General features: G+C 33.8%; 1 protein-coding gene across 2 annotated transcripts; it reads right to left on the minus strand.

Annotated features, from left to right (window-relative positions):
• Positions 1-3,936: 3,936 nt before the first annotated feature.
• Positions 3,937-9,405, minus strand: LOC114272375 (putative ribosome biogenesis protein RLP24). Of its 2 annotated transcripts, none has more exons than XM_028214063.2 (5): positions 9,281-9,405; positions 5,802-5,926; positions 5,026-5,139; positions 4,766-4,902; positions 3,937-4,411 (listed from the first exon to the last, which is right to left on the minus strand). In XM_028214063.2, the coding sequence occupies exons 2-5, from the start codon at positions 5,880-5,882 to the stop codon at positions 4,240-4,242; spliced, it is 504 nt and encodes a 167-aa protein (XP_028069864.1). In that variant the 5' UTR covers positions 5,883-5,926; positions 9,281-9,405; the 3' UTR covers positions 3,937-4,239. The 2 variants fall into 2 exon arrangements, with proteins under 2 accessions (XP_028069864.1, XP_082762943.1); XM_082906817.1 differs by having other exon boundaries at positions 5,026-5,420; positions 9,281-9,345.
• Positions 9,406-16,444: the final 7,039 nt, after the last annotated feature.

The following is a 16,444-nucleotide window of genomic DNA, read 5'->3' on the forward strand; positions in this document are numbered from 1 at the left end:
AAAAATAAAAAATCCTTTTCCTAAAACAAAAAACAAATTAAAACAAAAAAAAAACCAAAATTTTCATTTTTCAGGTCATTGAAAAAAAAAAAAGAAGCATAATAAAGCCTTTTCCAACAAAAAAAACAAATAAAAAACAACAACAACAACAAAAAAACACATTAAAATAAAACTGAAATAAGCATTGTCAACGTCATTTAAAATTAAAAAACAAGAAAAAAAACTTTTCAAAAAAAAATTAAACAAAATAAAAAGTCAATAAAATCTAACCGAACTTAGCAGTTTCCACGTCATTTCAAAAAAAAAATGAAAAAGCCTTTTCCAAAATTAAAAAAAACAAATTAATATATATACATATATATAAAAAAGAAGACAACAACATAACACCCAAATTTACATTTTCAACGTCATGTTAAAAAAAACAAAACATAAAAAAGCTTTTTCCAAACCCAAAAAAAAAAAAAAAGCAAATTGAAAACAATAAAAAAAAATGACAAAAACGTAAATGAAAAAAAAAAGAACCACAAAAAGACGCCTCATCCAACCATAAATAAATAAATAAATAAATTTAAAAACAAAAATTAGCAGTTGCCACGTAATTTTAAAATAAATAAAACACATGAAAAACCTTTTTTGAAAAATAAAAACAAACTAATGTATACAAATAAAAATAAAAATGAGATAAACATAGATTAACAAAAAAAAAAGAACATCAAAAATACGCCTCATCCAACCTAAATAAATAAATAAATAAATTTAAAAACAGAAATTAGCAGTTGCCACGTAATTTTAAAATAAATAAAACACATGAAAAACCATTTTTGAAAAATAAAAACAAATTAATGTATACAAATAAAAATAAAAATGAGAAAAACGTAAATTAACAAAAAAAAGAACATCAAAAATACGTCTCATCCAACCAAAATAAATAAATAAATAAATTTAAAAACAGAAACTAGCATTGGCCACGTAATTTTAAAATAAACAAAACACATGAAAACCATTTTTGAAAAATAAAAACAAATTAATGTATACAAATAAAAATAAAAATGAGAAAAACAAAAATTTAAAAAAAAAAGAACATCAAAAATACGCCTCATCCAAAAAAAAAATTAAAAACAGAAATTAGCATTTGCCACGTAATTTAAAAATAAATAAAACACATGAAAATTTATTTTTGAAAAATAAAAACAAATTAATGTATGCAAATAAAAATAAAAATGACAAATACGTAAATTAAAAAAAAAAACAAAAAAAATATGCCTCATCCAAAAAAAAAAATTAAAAACAGAAATTACCATTTGCCACGTAATTTACAAATAAATAAAACACATGAAAACCCATTTTTGAAAAATAAAAACAAATTATTGTATACCAATAAAAATAAATAAGACAAAAAATGTAAATTAAAGAAAAAGAACAAATTAATGTATACAAAAAAAAATGACAAAAACATAAATTAAAAAAAAATCATAAAAATACGCCTAATGTCAAAAAAAATAATAATAATAATAATAAATAAATAAAATAAAATAAAATCCGCACCAATGATGCTGACGTCGTGAATGTATGACAAGGAGTAAAAATATAAAAAATCACTTTGAGGGCAGTTTGGTCATTCACCATAAAAACACCTCACCAAAAAGTCAAAAAATTAAAAAAGTCAAAAAAATTCTTTTCAAACCAAACTTTTTAACCCTAAATTAAAATAATTAAAAAAATCAAAAAACCAACCCACTTCCCAAGCGAAAGTTTTACATGAAAGGGTAAGAATGGATCGGGAATATACTGGAAGAAGTGGGAACGTCTATGTAGGCCTAAACTGGAAGGTGGGTTAGGTCCGAGGGATCCAAAGCTATTGAATCAGGCACTTCTAGCTAAGTCGGCTTGGAGGATTCTTACGCAACCAAATATTCTTTGGAGTCAAGTTTTGAGGGCGAAATATTGTAAGGATGTGCAATTTTTAAATGTCAAGGCTAAGAATGGTTGTTCATGGGGATGGAGAAGTATTCCATGCGGAAGAGATTTATTAAAATAGGGTAGTCGGTGGGTTGTTGGGGATGGGAAATTAATTGATCCCTTTGAAGATCGGTGGATTCTGGGGATTAGAAACAAATTGATAGTGTTGTTTGGGGAATAGATTTCAAGACTTCAAGGTTGCACATTTAATAGATCACTAGCGGCGGCGCACACGCGATGCGCGTGCAATTTAAATAAATAGAAATAAAAGAAAATAAAAATAAAATTAATATTATAATGTGTTCTTAAATAAATAGAAATAAAAGAAAATAATAATGAAATTAATATTATAATGTGTACTTAGCTTAAGTGGTATGAGTCCTCATATTTAAACCCATGGTCATGGGTTCAAACCTTCCCATCTCTTTGTTTAACTTTTTTTAAAAAAATAAGAGGTGTTCACTTTATAATAGTATAGATGAGAAAAAAGAATGGAGGGAACCTCCAGTTAGAACTATTTTTCCTACAAATATGGTCCAGCATATCCTTAATATTTATATTCCCAAGTCTCAAGTTCCTGATAAGGTTATTTGGGATAAGTGTAAGAATGGGGAATATAGTGTAAAATCTGGATATGCCGTTGGTAGTCAATGTTTAGACAGGACAAATGGGAGGGGAAGAGCAAGGGTAGATATGCATTGGAAAAAGTTGTGGTGTCTTAAATTTCCAGCAAAATGGATAATGTTTTTGTGGAAGTTAAGTCATCCTATTGTACCGGTTAAGGTAGCTATTCAAAAAAGAGGAATCAAGATAGACTCTGTTTGCCTAAGGTGTAGAAAATATGATGAGATGCTGGAACATATGTGCTTTCAGTGCTCGTTTTCTAAACAGATGTGGTTTGGATCAAAATTGGGCCTTAATGGTGGAAGATTGGATTGAGTTTTGGTTTCGTAAAGCTCCAGATGAGAGTGTTATTATAGAAGCAATCAAAATTCTGTGGGGAATTTGGGTTCATAGGAATAAAGCGGCCTTTGATAATTACATTATTGATCCACTCTCCACCATCACTATGATTAACAATTTGAGAGTGGACAATTTTCTTCATATGAATTTTCAAATTGATGATCAAAGGGTGATAAGATGTGATTTGAATTATTTTGTTATATCTAATGCGAATTCTTGGTGTGTAGATCCCACTTTAGCAGAATTTCTGGTTGATGGTGCATGGAAACAAGAGACGAAACAAGCGACTGCTGCGTGGGTAGTGGTCAATAGAAATGGGTGGCAGGTGGCATCTAGAGCATTTTCATTTCAAGCATAATCTGCACATCAAGCAGAAGCCTGTGGCTGTTTGGAGGTACTACAATGGTGTGTTGCCCGAAATATCATAGTGATCATTCAAACGGATTGTCTAGGGTTGATTAGTAGTTTGTGATCAGGCTTTGCCATTGACTGGCTCTCTATATCATTAACAGATGATATACGTAATATATGTAAGTGTATGGACTATGTCTGTATTATGAAGGTACATCGAACTATTGTAAAGCCTACACACACTGCGGCAAAAGCTACCCTGCAAGGAGGTAGCTAATTTTGTTGTGTTGATGGTCTTTTAATACACATATACACACACACACACACATATATATATATATATATATATATGAAGTTGGTTATTTCTATAAATAAATAAAAAAAAAAAAGTTCGGTGTTCAAAAGAACACATAATTTGAGCACTTCATTTCAAAGTTTTCAGATTCATGTTGTCAGCAACAGTATTCAAGCAATGATTTTGCAAGTTTCAACACAAAATTCATCAGAATTGGTTCGAATTCAACTCAATTACCTCAAAAAACTAATCAGGCTTTTACTCCATCTTCATATCCACTTGATCAGCTAGACTGAACACAAGGAACTAAAATAAATGGAAGAGAAACAAAAACAAGATTGGCAAACTCAAAAAGACTCCAAAGCATATACTGAACTTGGTTATGCCATACAAGTCTCCAAAGTTCCAATATCTCAAGGTAGTTCACAACATTCCGGTAACCTTCAAAAGTATGTTTAGATTCCGAAGTACAACAAAGAAAAAACCCACTCCATACACTGAAAAACTATCCAGAACTATTTGATAATCAGGGCTGAAATGTAAAAGAAAACAGGAACAAAAAGCCTTTTTACTCCACATACGCACAAGAACCCTAACCTTTGTTGGATACACAGGACCAAAAACTATCAAATCATAAAACACGAGCCCAACAACATCGCATAGTAACAAGATTACTCCTCCATGCGATTTTCCTCCGCTTGCTGTTGGGGAACTTTGACTGTGATCTTTGGCAAGGTCCGAGAAGGTTCTTGTAGGAAGGCTGCTGGAGCCTTGACCATGTGAATGCTATGATCCAACTCCTTCGCCGCCTCCTTCTGCTCCTTGGATTTCTTTCCCTTCATCCTGTAGAAAAAGTTTGATTCAGAGAGAGAAGAAAAGGAAAATTTTGGAACAGAAATATCATTTGATTTGTTGATCCTCAAAAAAAGAAATCCAGATAGGGTAATGATTTATAAACAGAAATTCTGTATGTAACATCTATACAGAAAGATGTGGCATTTTATTTCCAACTGTATATCCTGCATTATGACTTGTGATTTCAACATTGTCACTGCCACATCATTCTGGTTGAATTTTTTGTAGGAAAATTCTGTTTGTAAATCATTTTCCATCCAGATATTCCAACAGATGCTACTAAGAAGGTAGCTTAAAATGAACTTCAAGCCAAAATAACAGCACAACAGAGAGGAACAAGACCTCTTTGCAATGTGTCTGGCCTCCCTTTCGACTCTGACTTTATCAATCTTCTTAATGGCCTTCAGCGTGTTCTCGGTGAGATTCCTGTCATATCTCTCTGGCCTATTTCGCTTCCGCTCAAACTCAAAGGTTGAATCCTATGAAGTAGAATATGGAAAAGAAAGAGAACAAGACATCACCAAAGTTTACATCAGACAGGGATGGTATTACGGGTAAAAGAGTGCAAGACCAGTAAATAAAATCGTAGCAGGCTTCTTTACCTGTGTCATATCCTTTCCGTGGAGTCGCCTATAAGCCTTGGTCCATTTAACTTTACGGGGATTCCTCTTCATCTTAAAGTTCTTATGACATTTAGATCTACAAAACCGGAAAATCTGCATTTCGAGTGGTTATCAGGGCCACATTGATTACCATGTTCACCATATTGTTCTATAACAACTTATGAGAGCCATACTCAAGAACCATCTCCGCAAATTGTAAATTCAAGTAGAAACCCACCAATTACACAGGTGTTATACCCTGGTCAGGACCATATGCAACCTAACAAGTAGCCAGACCTTAAGCCCGTCTTCTTCAAGCTATATAGCAGAATTTACTTATTTAACATGTCAGTTGGTCCCGAGTGCACACCAACTTGAGTTCAGCTAGCATGAGACTTGAAATTCAAAGTAAACTAACCATTAGCCACATTATGGTACACATTAAAGACTAAACAATTACTGTTTTTTTGAAATCATTATTATATCCATCCATGTAAACTCAAAATACGCTAACAAACTATAATTGGCTCCCTATAGAATTAAGAAGCTTATTTGGATCAAGCCTGAGTATATTGCAAAAGTTCCCAAGGTTTTACAAGTCTTTGTAAGGTTTATAGACCCTTTATTTAGTATTATGTTTGGTGGCTAACCAACAAAGGGTCCAGCATTTCTCTTTGTATTTTCTGATTTGTCACAATAAAAACTATTGAACACCGTGTACTGAAATCACATAATCCAAGAACAAGAATCAGAGTACAAAATGTAAATAAGACTACCTTCGCGTCATTCCTAACGAACTGAATACCATGTCCAGGATAGACAGTAGAGGAGCAGAACCAGCATTTTTCCAATCTCATGGTGGCTTTGAGTTTAAAAATAAATTAAAAAGTACCCCTATTTCCTGCAATAAACAATATAATAATATAAAAGGTTAGGGAAAACCATATTACTTAGTCCTCAATTAATTTCTAATTAGTCAAAATCAAAAATTGCCAAAATATGAAAAAGAAAATGAGCATATTAAAATATGAAAAATGAGCAGTTAATTCTTGCAAAACACTTTTAATAATTCAAATCATAGAACCAAGGAAATTGTAAAATAGCTTGTAGGTCCTTGGGAAAGCCATGCTTACATAAATAATTTTACAGTCTAGAAGACGCATCCTATAGTGACCAGAACCACAAAGCGAGCAACATACGAGTAGAAACAAACATATGCAACAAGAAATTAATGCACAAATCTAGATGGCTCAGACATGCACTAAAAGAAATGCTGACTTGAATGGTAAAGATATGCCGAACTAGTTTGTTTATTTCTAGGATTGATCTATAATCACCTAGGTCATGGAGCTGACACAAAAGAAGACCACAAGATTGATCAACTTGGAAATTGCTAAGGCATTGAGTGCCCTGAGAGCATCAGTACAAGCTGTAAGAGGAGCTAATTTAAGCCCACTAAATTATTTAGGCCCAATAGCCCAAGATTAGTGGGCCCGAATTTATCGCAAGTCCAAGATTGGTGGGCTTAGATTTATCTACGTCAAACGGGCTGAATGGCTCTAAGCCTCGAAAGGGTTCGGATCCACGAACCTAGAGACTTACTCGGGCCCGGACTCGAAAGGGTATTAAGCAAGCCTAGAGATCCGAGGCACTCGGACTCGAAAGGGTTCGGATCCACGAACCTAGAGGTCCTAAACACTTGGCTTCGAACGGATTCAGACGCAATCTAGAAGTCGCTCCGTTAATGAGTCCCAGAACACTTGCGGGCTCGGAGCTTTCCGAGATCTACGCACCAGAACCATGGGCGTAATGGAGTTCGAACAAAGAACCCGATCCCGAGGACGGTGAGTGGAGATAAATTCACTCTTCGGTTAAACTAGCCTATACCCGGGTCGAGGTGGCACGACCCCGGGGGGTCCATGAGACTCGGCAATATTTTTTTGCGGCAGGACGTCCTCTGGGACTACCCCTGACCCTTTGGGATGATTGGGGATCATTGGTTAGGTGTGGCTAAGAAGAAGGGTTCGCCGAGGGATTGATCTCCTCTTCGGGGTTTTCTCATCCTCGGAGAAGTCACCTCCTCGGAGAAGTCACCTCCTCGGAGAGGTCACCTCCTCGGACAAGGTGGTTAGAGAGAATATCCCCCATGTGCCTTGCACATGGGCTCCATCCTACATCATGAGGTGCCTATAAATAGCACCCACCCATAGCTTTACAAGGGATGGATTTTGGAGATTTTTAACTCTTGGGAAAGAACTAATTTCCCTTCTCCATTATCAACCTTGAGAGTGAAAGTGGGAGATCCATGGGAGAGCCTTGCCATTATTCTATTCTCTAGCCATTTTGCCTTCTTCTTCACCCAATCTCTTATCTCCATCATCTCCTTTGTTGTTGTGTTCCTAAGTTGAGATTATTGAAGAATCTAAGCCTCTCATCATATTCTAGAGAATTCGAAGTTGTTCTTCAAGGATCTTCGAAGATCTTCGAATTTTCCAATTCTTTTTCTTGAACCCTCTCCTACACAAGCATACATAGAACCATATTACTCCTTAAAAATTACAATACAATGACCATATTTGGTTTACCGTGTGATATGGCAGCACTGTATTGGAAACAAACATAAGTGATGGGATAAAGGGACCATTAAACCAAAATAGTGATGACAACTAACATGGTAAACCAAATATGACAAAAAATGGGGTCATTGTAGCATTATTGTATAAATTATCTTATACATATTTAATTTTAGAACACGTCAAGATGAAAAGGTATAGAAGCATTATCAGTTTAACATATGAGATATGACTTTGTCTTTCCAATCTTATTAAAGTTTGTTGATTTCTCAAGTACCAAAGAAAAATGTAGGAGAAACACAATAAGGGAGTTCTAGCTGCATGGCGAGACAAGTTTCTCTCGACTTAAAGGCCTGAGGTACAACTATCGCTGTTTCTAAATATTAGTGCCCCCAGCCATGTTTGTTGTGTCATGAATCAAAAATCATAGCATCAAACAGGGAGGATCAACAATTAGAATTTGGAAACACTAAACTGCAGATTGATGGCAAATCTGTTCTCCTCTGCCAATCCACAGATTGTGAACACATACATCCCTCTTGAGAAGCAGACGATGGCACTTACTGGTTAACACGGTTAGCCAACTTATACTACAATTTAAGGCACTATTTGTTATGAAGAAGGTGAGATATCAAAGAATATGAAAGATACCCCAACTTTTTTGGACTAAAGGGTTTTTAAGATTTCAATGCTTACGAGTTCTCAACAAATTCGGAAGCAATGTCATACTTTTTCAGCTTTTTCACCTGTCACACTTGGGCAATTTAGTTGACAAGCAATGAAAAAATTTGAATTAATTTTTGCTAAATCCAAAGTTTTTATCTCCAAGAATGTGGAGAGAGCTAAGCCAGAGCTCTCAGTTTAAAGTTGGAGATTCATCTAATGGATGATCTCGGTAAATACATTGGGGTGCCTCTACTGTCAAAAATTATCACATTGGTCCGCCCCATATCCTACGTGGTATACCCTAATAATTTTATTGGATACATACCCACTATTTCTTATTTTTTCTCCTATATATCGCATACAGCAACCAATAGAATTGGAAGGGCACACAGCCTAGTTGGAATTCTTGGAAGACATGATAATTCCTCCTCTACTGCACTCCAGAGTTTTTAAAAAATGCAACAGAAACTTTCTAACAGGAAAACTAAATTGTCATTACTGTTACTATCCCTAATTATGCAATGCAAACAAATGCCCTTACTCAGTTTGTGACTCCATTGATAAAATTAACAGGAATTTGATGGGTTTAGGGTTTAGCTATTTTCTCTCTCTGAACTATAAGGTGAAGGTTACTCTGTTAAAACCAAAAGCGGTTGGCCACAGTAGGACACAAAAATGGGCATGTTGGAATCAAAGCTGTTAAAGGATTATAAATTTATTTAAAAATGTTGTCTTCTATTATCAACACAAATTTACATGTGAAAAGACTTTAAAAATATATATATACATTGTCTACTACATTTAACAACACAAATTCAACCCATGAAATTGACATATATCATCAATTTTGAAATTGAGTAAACATACAGAGAATACCTCTAGATCAAACAAACAGTTAGTTCCAAAAAAAAAAAAAATTAATAATAATAATTACGAACAAACAGATATTATGAAATTAAACTCAGATTTTCATAAACAGATAGCTAAATATCCCAAACAGAGAGAGGAATGAATACCTCGTGAGGCTTCTCAATGTCCTGGACCGAGAGATAGAAACAGAGACCCGTTTGTTTAGGGCAACGCTTATATCTACCTGCAAATTTCGTCAAGTCCTTTATGCCCTTGTTAGTGATTACTGTCTTCTCATTCTTAAGGGTAATAATGGAAAATTATACTATCAAATTATTGAGTAATTTTATTTAGGACGAATTATCCTAACAGTTCGTATAATTAATAACCGTAATTTGAGACTTATATTATTTTAGTCTTGACTTTTCAATTGAGATATATTTGATTTTGAAATTTAAATATCGTTCTAAATAAAGATAATTAAAGATGTTTCATTTGTAAACAGTCTATTTTAAGGACAAAATTATCATATAATTTATTATGTATTGATTAACTTATATGCTATTTGAAATGTAATGCATTTTTTTAATGAATAATGTTATAACTTTCTTGGCTATACAATTTTGTTTGATTTGATTTTTAGAATATATTTTCAGAAAAAAAAATTTAAGAAAATAAAAATTAAATTGGTAAAAAAAATTAAAAACACATCATTTTCATATAATTTTATCTTTTGGGAGGGCAGAAATATTTTTTTATATATTTATTTTCATTAATTTAGTTTTTATTATTTCAAAAGTCAAATATGACAACAATTTTAATGTTATTATTAAACCAATCCATTAAAAATCAAAAAATCCAAAATTGAAATTGAAATTTTTTATATATTAAATATATTGATTACGCATTAAAAGTATAATAACCATTCATTACCTAATAACTATCAAAAAAAAATATATGTTAATAACAAATGCAATCATTTGTTACAAAAACATCAATTAAAACAATCACTCATTACATGATCATCATACAAAGACATACTAAAAATTTATTTGGTAAAAAAAATAAAAAATAAATAAAAATGTAAAAGATTTATCATTTTTATATTTGAGTGGTAGAAATAATTTTTAAAAATTCTTAAATAATTTTTTGACATTTATTTTTATCAAATTAGTTTATATTTTATCAAATTGACGACTTTACTTTTAAAATTGAGCAATAATATCTTTAATTGTTCTTATTTAAAACGAGAGTCAAAATTCATAATCAAATATATCATAATTAAAAAGACAGGAGACCAAAGTGACAAGTCACGGACTGTTAGTGTAGTTCACCCTTCTATTTATGTAACTAAAAAAATCTCAATACACCATTTGTATGCTGGTTAAATTCTGAACAAAAGCTAATTGTTACTGACATATATGTGTTGGCTACATATTTTGTACAAGCCAATTACAATTCGACGCGTGGCAGAATAAGGGTAATACAGGAAGGCTAGTCAAGTCTTCGATCCTGATCGTACACGTGGCAGTTTGTATTGGTTATTACGAGATCTGAATAGCAGTGGATCGACAAAGATAGGTAAGGTGATGTGGAGCGACCTCAGGCATAATCCTCTGAGATGGTGTACAAAAGAGAAATTTGCACAACCAATACAAAATAGAGGAAAAAAGTTCTCTATCTCTCATGGGACCTACCTTTTTATTTTCGGCCTTTACAAAATCACTGTAAAAGGAGTTTAAGGGTGGAAGGGAGAGCTTAATAGGAAGGTCTGGATAGCTGGGAGTGAGAAGAGAGCCAAGGAGTGAAAGCCCTAAAAGATGGCAAATATCAAGAACGGTGGGAGCCATCAAGTCACACCGAAATTGGAAAAAATTGAAAGCCATGTTCCAAAAACAAAGAACAGCGGGAATCAAAAAAGGGTCTTCAGGAATGATAAACCTGGAAAAACGGAGGGCATCGAGAATACAGAGCTCTTGCAGGTCGTCTTCTCGCGCAGGTACAATTCTGTCATACCATTCTTCCCATTCAGCTCTCAATGTCAGCCAGCAGCGATGAGGTTGGGTCACCCTCCAATTTCCCCAGTCGAGCCCTCCTTCGTAGAGAAGAAAATGGTCCTCCAGACGAGGGTATAAAGCTGGAAGTTGAGCAGGAGCCTCTCGAAAGATGGGACCCAAGACGTATTCTTGTTTGTTGCTGTGACGAGGAACAAAGAGGCGGCCGTCTATGGCGCTTGACTCATCAGATGTTAACTTGACGATCTCTTCATCAATACATCTTCTCAAAGCCATTGTTGGGCTTATACGATCACCAGCAAGCACTTTCAAAGAAGAAGAGTCCATTGGTAGCAAGCAGCAAGGAAGAGGCAAGGAAGAGGGGATTAACAAAGGAAAAAGGGTTTGTGTTTTGAGCGAGCAAGTGATTTCAGAACACGAAATAAAAAGGGTTTTAAAAAACCTTTGTGTCCGGAAGATATATCGCGTAATTCGTGAAGTACTAAAAGTACAAATACGAAGAGCTTCCTTCAATATTGATACTTTTAGAGGGAAAAACACATCCCAGATGTTGAAGCCAGCTTCGAAGTATAGTATTTGGCTTCGAAACCAGATTTTGGCGCCAAAATTCAAATAATAAACGGCTTCGAAACTAAGAAGTCAGCTTCGAAGTACATTTCATACTTATGGACGTAAGAATGTTCAAGTATTCGTTTAATTCGAAGGGATTAAAGACCTGTTTTAGCTTTCTCAATGAAAGTAATGTCCTTCGAAGCAAGACTTGAGATCCCTTAAGGATAGGAATTGCTATTTGAAACATCAAAACCAATAATTGGTTTATATATATTTAAGAAAGATTCTCTTTCTAGACTAAAACAGTGCAGCCCTAAAAAGGAGGTTTCATATTTTTAAGTATGGGCTGTTATTCTAGGGGAAAATGGTCAATTTAAAACTGATTGATCATATTGACCATAACCATATGTTGGTTATGATCGAAATAAACTTTAAGGGGTAGGACTGTCGAATTCGAAGCACTGATTCTAAATGAAAATCAACAAAAATTGTCAACTATTATTTCATAAATTGGAAAAGTTCATGTTGGTTTTTAATGTTTCATTTTAAACAATTGAGTCCAGATTCAAAGGATAAGATTGTTCAGTTCGAAGCCCTGAATTTGCTTTTAAAGACAAATGGAGACAAGATCAAACAATGCCAAATAAAGAGAAAAGTTTTAGTTGTATTAAAGCAAAAGCAATTACATTGAATGGCCCTCTTTGGGTACAAATTCAAGTTCATAAAAGTAAGGAATACAATAAATAACAAGATCATGAAATTTGGTCCAACTATGATCAATAAATTTCTGTTCTTTCTTTATTCTATCCTCTATTTATTCTAACATTGGCTGCATGAGTTGATATGCTCTCACTTCGTAAAAGAGCTCTTCAGCCTTTATTTCGAATGTTGTTTCTCTCAATTCTTGTTCCAATTCGTCTATATCCAAGTCATCTCAGTAAACAGAATCTTTATTCTTGAAATCATCGAATTCTTCAATGAAGTTCTCTTCTTCGTACTGGGCATAAACTCGAAGGGATGAGAGTTGGTCTAAAGATTGTGTGGTGGCCATAGAGGTCCGATGCCAGTGGAGAAGCAATGGAAGTTGGTCCAAAAACATGTGAAGCTCTACTTGGGCGAGGGGATTGGGAACTTGACCCCGGGTCAGAATATCACAAGCCCATCTAAGGTTCTTGAGAGGGACTTCGTCCTCAAGAACACTGTAGGGCAAGTGAGAGAAAGCAGCGAGCAGAAGTTGAGCTTGCTTCCGCTCAGCTGGATTAGGGGAAGGTGGAGGCTTGTAAGGTGGAAAGACCTTATCCGCGAAGAAGACAAGCCTCAGTCTCTCTGTCCAGTAAGGATTTAGCGGAGGAGAAGGTGTGGATGCTTCTATTTCAAGAGATGGAGCAAGGGCAGAAGGAACAAGGGCATTAATATAATCAAGCCAGTCAGAAGAACAAATCTTCGTTTTCTGGGCTAAGAATGATGGATTGTACCCTTGTGCCTCTTCTAGGCATCGGGCGGCGTGCACTATCTTTGTAGGCATGGAGGATGTATACCATGCCACAAGCAAATTCTCCTATAAACTGTGTCGATGGTCAATGGGAACGTAGGGACAGACCACCGAGCTTCGCGCATAAGAATGAAACTCTAAAGGGTTAGTAAACTCGACAAAGTGATAGTTGATTCATTTCCTCAAATCACAGGCCTCAGGTTTTGACCAGCTTGTCTAGTCAGAAGCCCTAGAAGAGGAAGAAGTTGCAGCCTTATCCCATGCAGAGGGTTGTGAAGAAGAACTTCCCATGTCCATATTTACGACTTTCTGAATCAAAGGATTGAGATCAGTTTGTTCGTAGTCCAAGGGTGATTTAGAAGAAGAACTTCTCATGTCCATATTTGTAAGTTTCTTAATCGAAGGATTAAGGGCAATATGTTTGAAGTCCAAGGATTGATAATTTGCAAAGGCATCCATGACCTGAATATAGAAAGGTGGGTAAATGTGGCTAATTAATGCATGGAGGTTCTTTCGAGGAAGAACAACATCATCATATGACTCTTCGTGTGCTCGATCAATGGAGGGGAAAATTGATTAGGCCATAAAAAATGTATTAGTCTGTTCAAATACTAAGGTGGTGGGGGTGTTCAAAAGATTGAAGGAGAGTTTAATGCAGATGATAGATGACAGTTGCATTTTTGGGAGAACGTAAAACCCATGCACGTTCTAAGACGGGGGGTAATGTTGGCTACATATTTTGTACAAACCAATTACAATTCGACGCGTGACTGAATAAGGGTAATACAGGAAGGCTAGTCAAGTCTTCGATCCTGATCGTACACGTGGCAGTTAGTATTGGTTATTACGAGATCTGAGTAGCAGTGGATCAAGAAAGATAGGCGAGGTGATGTGGCTTTAACGGTTACTCACATTTAAATTCAAATTTAGGAGGGAAGTCTAACTGCAAGTGATGGCATAGTGGGCTAATTACAAGGCAACATGATCAGCGAACATGGAGGAGCAGTTCGATGGTTGAAAATGCAGTTCAATGGTCATCCTTGAGAAGTATAAATAGCAGAGAAAGCCCCAGAAAAAAGTCCCAGACTTAGATCCAAAAAACCAGTCTTATTATACTTATTTTTCTTTCCAGTTTCACATTTTCAGTCTTACATTTTCTGTACTTTAAATTCCTGCACTGCATTTCGTTCATATGAGTAGTTTCAAGTAGATTGTTGCTGTAAACCTCTACGAGGCTGAGTTTGGATCATTGTAAGTTTTTTCATGTTAATGAAATATTTCAATTGTTCTTCATTTAATTGTTATTTTGTTTAATTCTCCTAAATCAAGCCACCAGTAAAAGTCCTCTTCATTGAGGCTGAAAGAACTAAAACGCAATCGTCTGATAATTGGTTGGCAATTAATTTTCTGTAAGGACTGATTGATCCTTGCTGGCACGCTCGCATTTACAATAATAACCTTCGAAAGTCAAAAAACCAACAATATGAATAGTTAATCCCATTAATAATAACACATAAATGACAAATAAAATATAATACATAGATATAATTTTCATAACATTATGGCTTGAATTATCTAGTTAGGATTATGTTCCCATTTATAATGAAAACACCTTGCGTTATTTTTTAGAAAAACAAAAACAAAATGAAAAACGCTATTGTATTTGCCTTGCCATGCTTAGAAAAGACTTAAAAAAAACAATTGAACCAAAACACCAGGGCACAAAAAAAATAGCCCAAATTTAGTGGCCCCAAATATTTGGAGCACTTATACATGGCACAAAACAAAAATATTCATAATTAAATTAAAAAGGCCCAAACTAAAGTAAAGGCCCAACAAACATTCTCAGCAACTGAAAGAAATGAAAGAGGCCCACTGTCAACAATATGCAATATTCTACATTCTTCTTCCTCTTTGTGCTTTTGCCAGTGAATAATATGGAGAAATCAGTTTGGAACCTTTACTTTTCTATAATTCAAATTTCTTATTTTTTTAAAGACCAAGACTCAACTTTTGTGATTCTAATCATTGAAGCAAATGTATCCCAGCAAAAGTCAAGATACGGTAAATATAAATATTTAGGCCAAGTTTGGTATCCTCCAAAAAATTCAAAAAGTCAAAAAGTCATTATCCTATTTAAGTCACATCATCTTATTTAAGTCACATCACCTCTCTAACACATCACTTCAAACCCAACCCAAATTCAACCCATATTTCATAAAAAGTCAAAAAGTGCACTTATTTAGTCTTCCCAAATTTGGCCTTAATCTTTTAATTAAGATTTTTCATTTTGAATTTGTGATTTTCATATCTTATTTACTGATCCATTTTGTTTTAGCTTGTTATTTCAGATTTAATCTTGTAATTTTTAGTAGTCCACTTGAAATCAAGAGTTATAGATAGTTAATACGAGTTATGCTTGCTAAGTTGCTTCAAATTTTTCATATTTCATATTTTTTATACCAGGTTCTATTGTGACTCTGTTTAATTAATCTTTTTGCTACATTTGAATCAATTGTCTTTGGTATTATAGCTTTATATATTTTTTTTTGTTTTTCTATAAACTGAATTTTGCTAAATTATGAAGCAACAAAACTAATTTTATTTTTTTTCAGTCTGTAATAATTTCTTGATATTCTAGTCTATATAACTAAAATTTTGTAATTATATAAAAAAAAATTAAAAATTATATGAATTTTTACTATTTCATCAACAAACCCAACTTCAAAATTTGCTTAGAGCTCCGGAAAGTTGAAGGCCGGCCGGAACCTACATGACTTTATTTCTTATCTTATATAATTTATATATTAACCTGTATACTTACTAAATGTTCTGATAACTTATATAACTTACACAATTTATATATATATATATATATAAATATATATATTATTTAAAACGACTACAAACAAAGCTAATGAAAGTAATAAAAATGGATTAATTAAATAAAATTTTGAGAGTAAAATTAAAATGGTGGAGAAATGATATCATTTTAGGTTGATTGCATCTTAACTATGTTCATATTTACAAGCTTGTCTATCATTCGCATTACTTTATGTAAACGTTATAGAAATTACAAAATCTTAATCTTCATTAAATTTCTGAATAATACAAGAATTTCTTTATCTTGATTATTATTTTCACTCAAGATGCGTCAATTAAAAAGTTATTTCGAATGCAATTATAGAAATAACCATGAAAAAACAGGAAATTTGTTTTCTATTTTTTCCACAAGAGCAAAAAACCAAACTCATAAATTATGTGAAAAAATA

This window comes from Camellia sinensis, chromosome 14, assembly GCF_055761805.1.
Source record: "Camellia sinensis isolate YWXY chromosome 14, ASM5576180v1, whole genome shotgun sequence".
Lineage (NCBI taxonomy): Eukaryota > Viridiplantae > Streptophyta > Magnoliopsida > Ericales > Theaceae > Camellia > Camellia sinensis.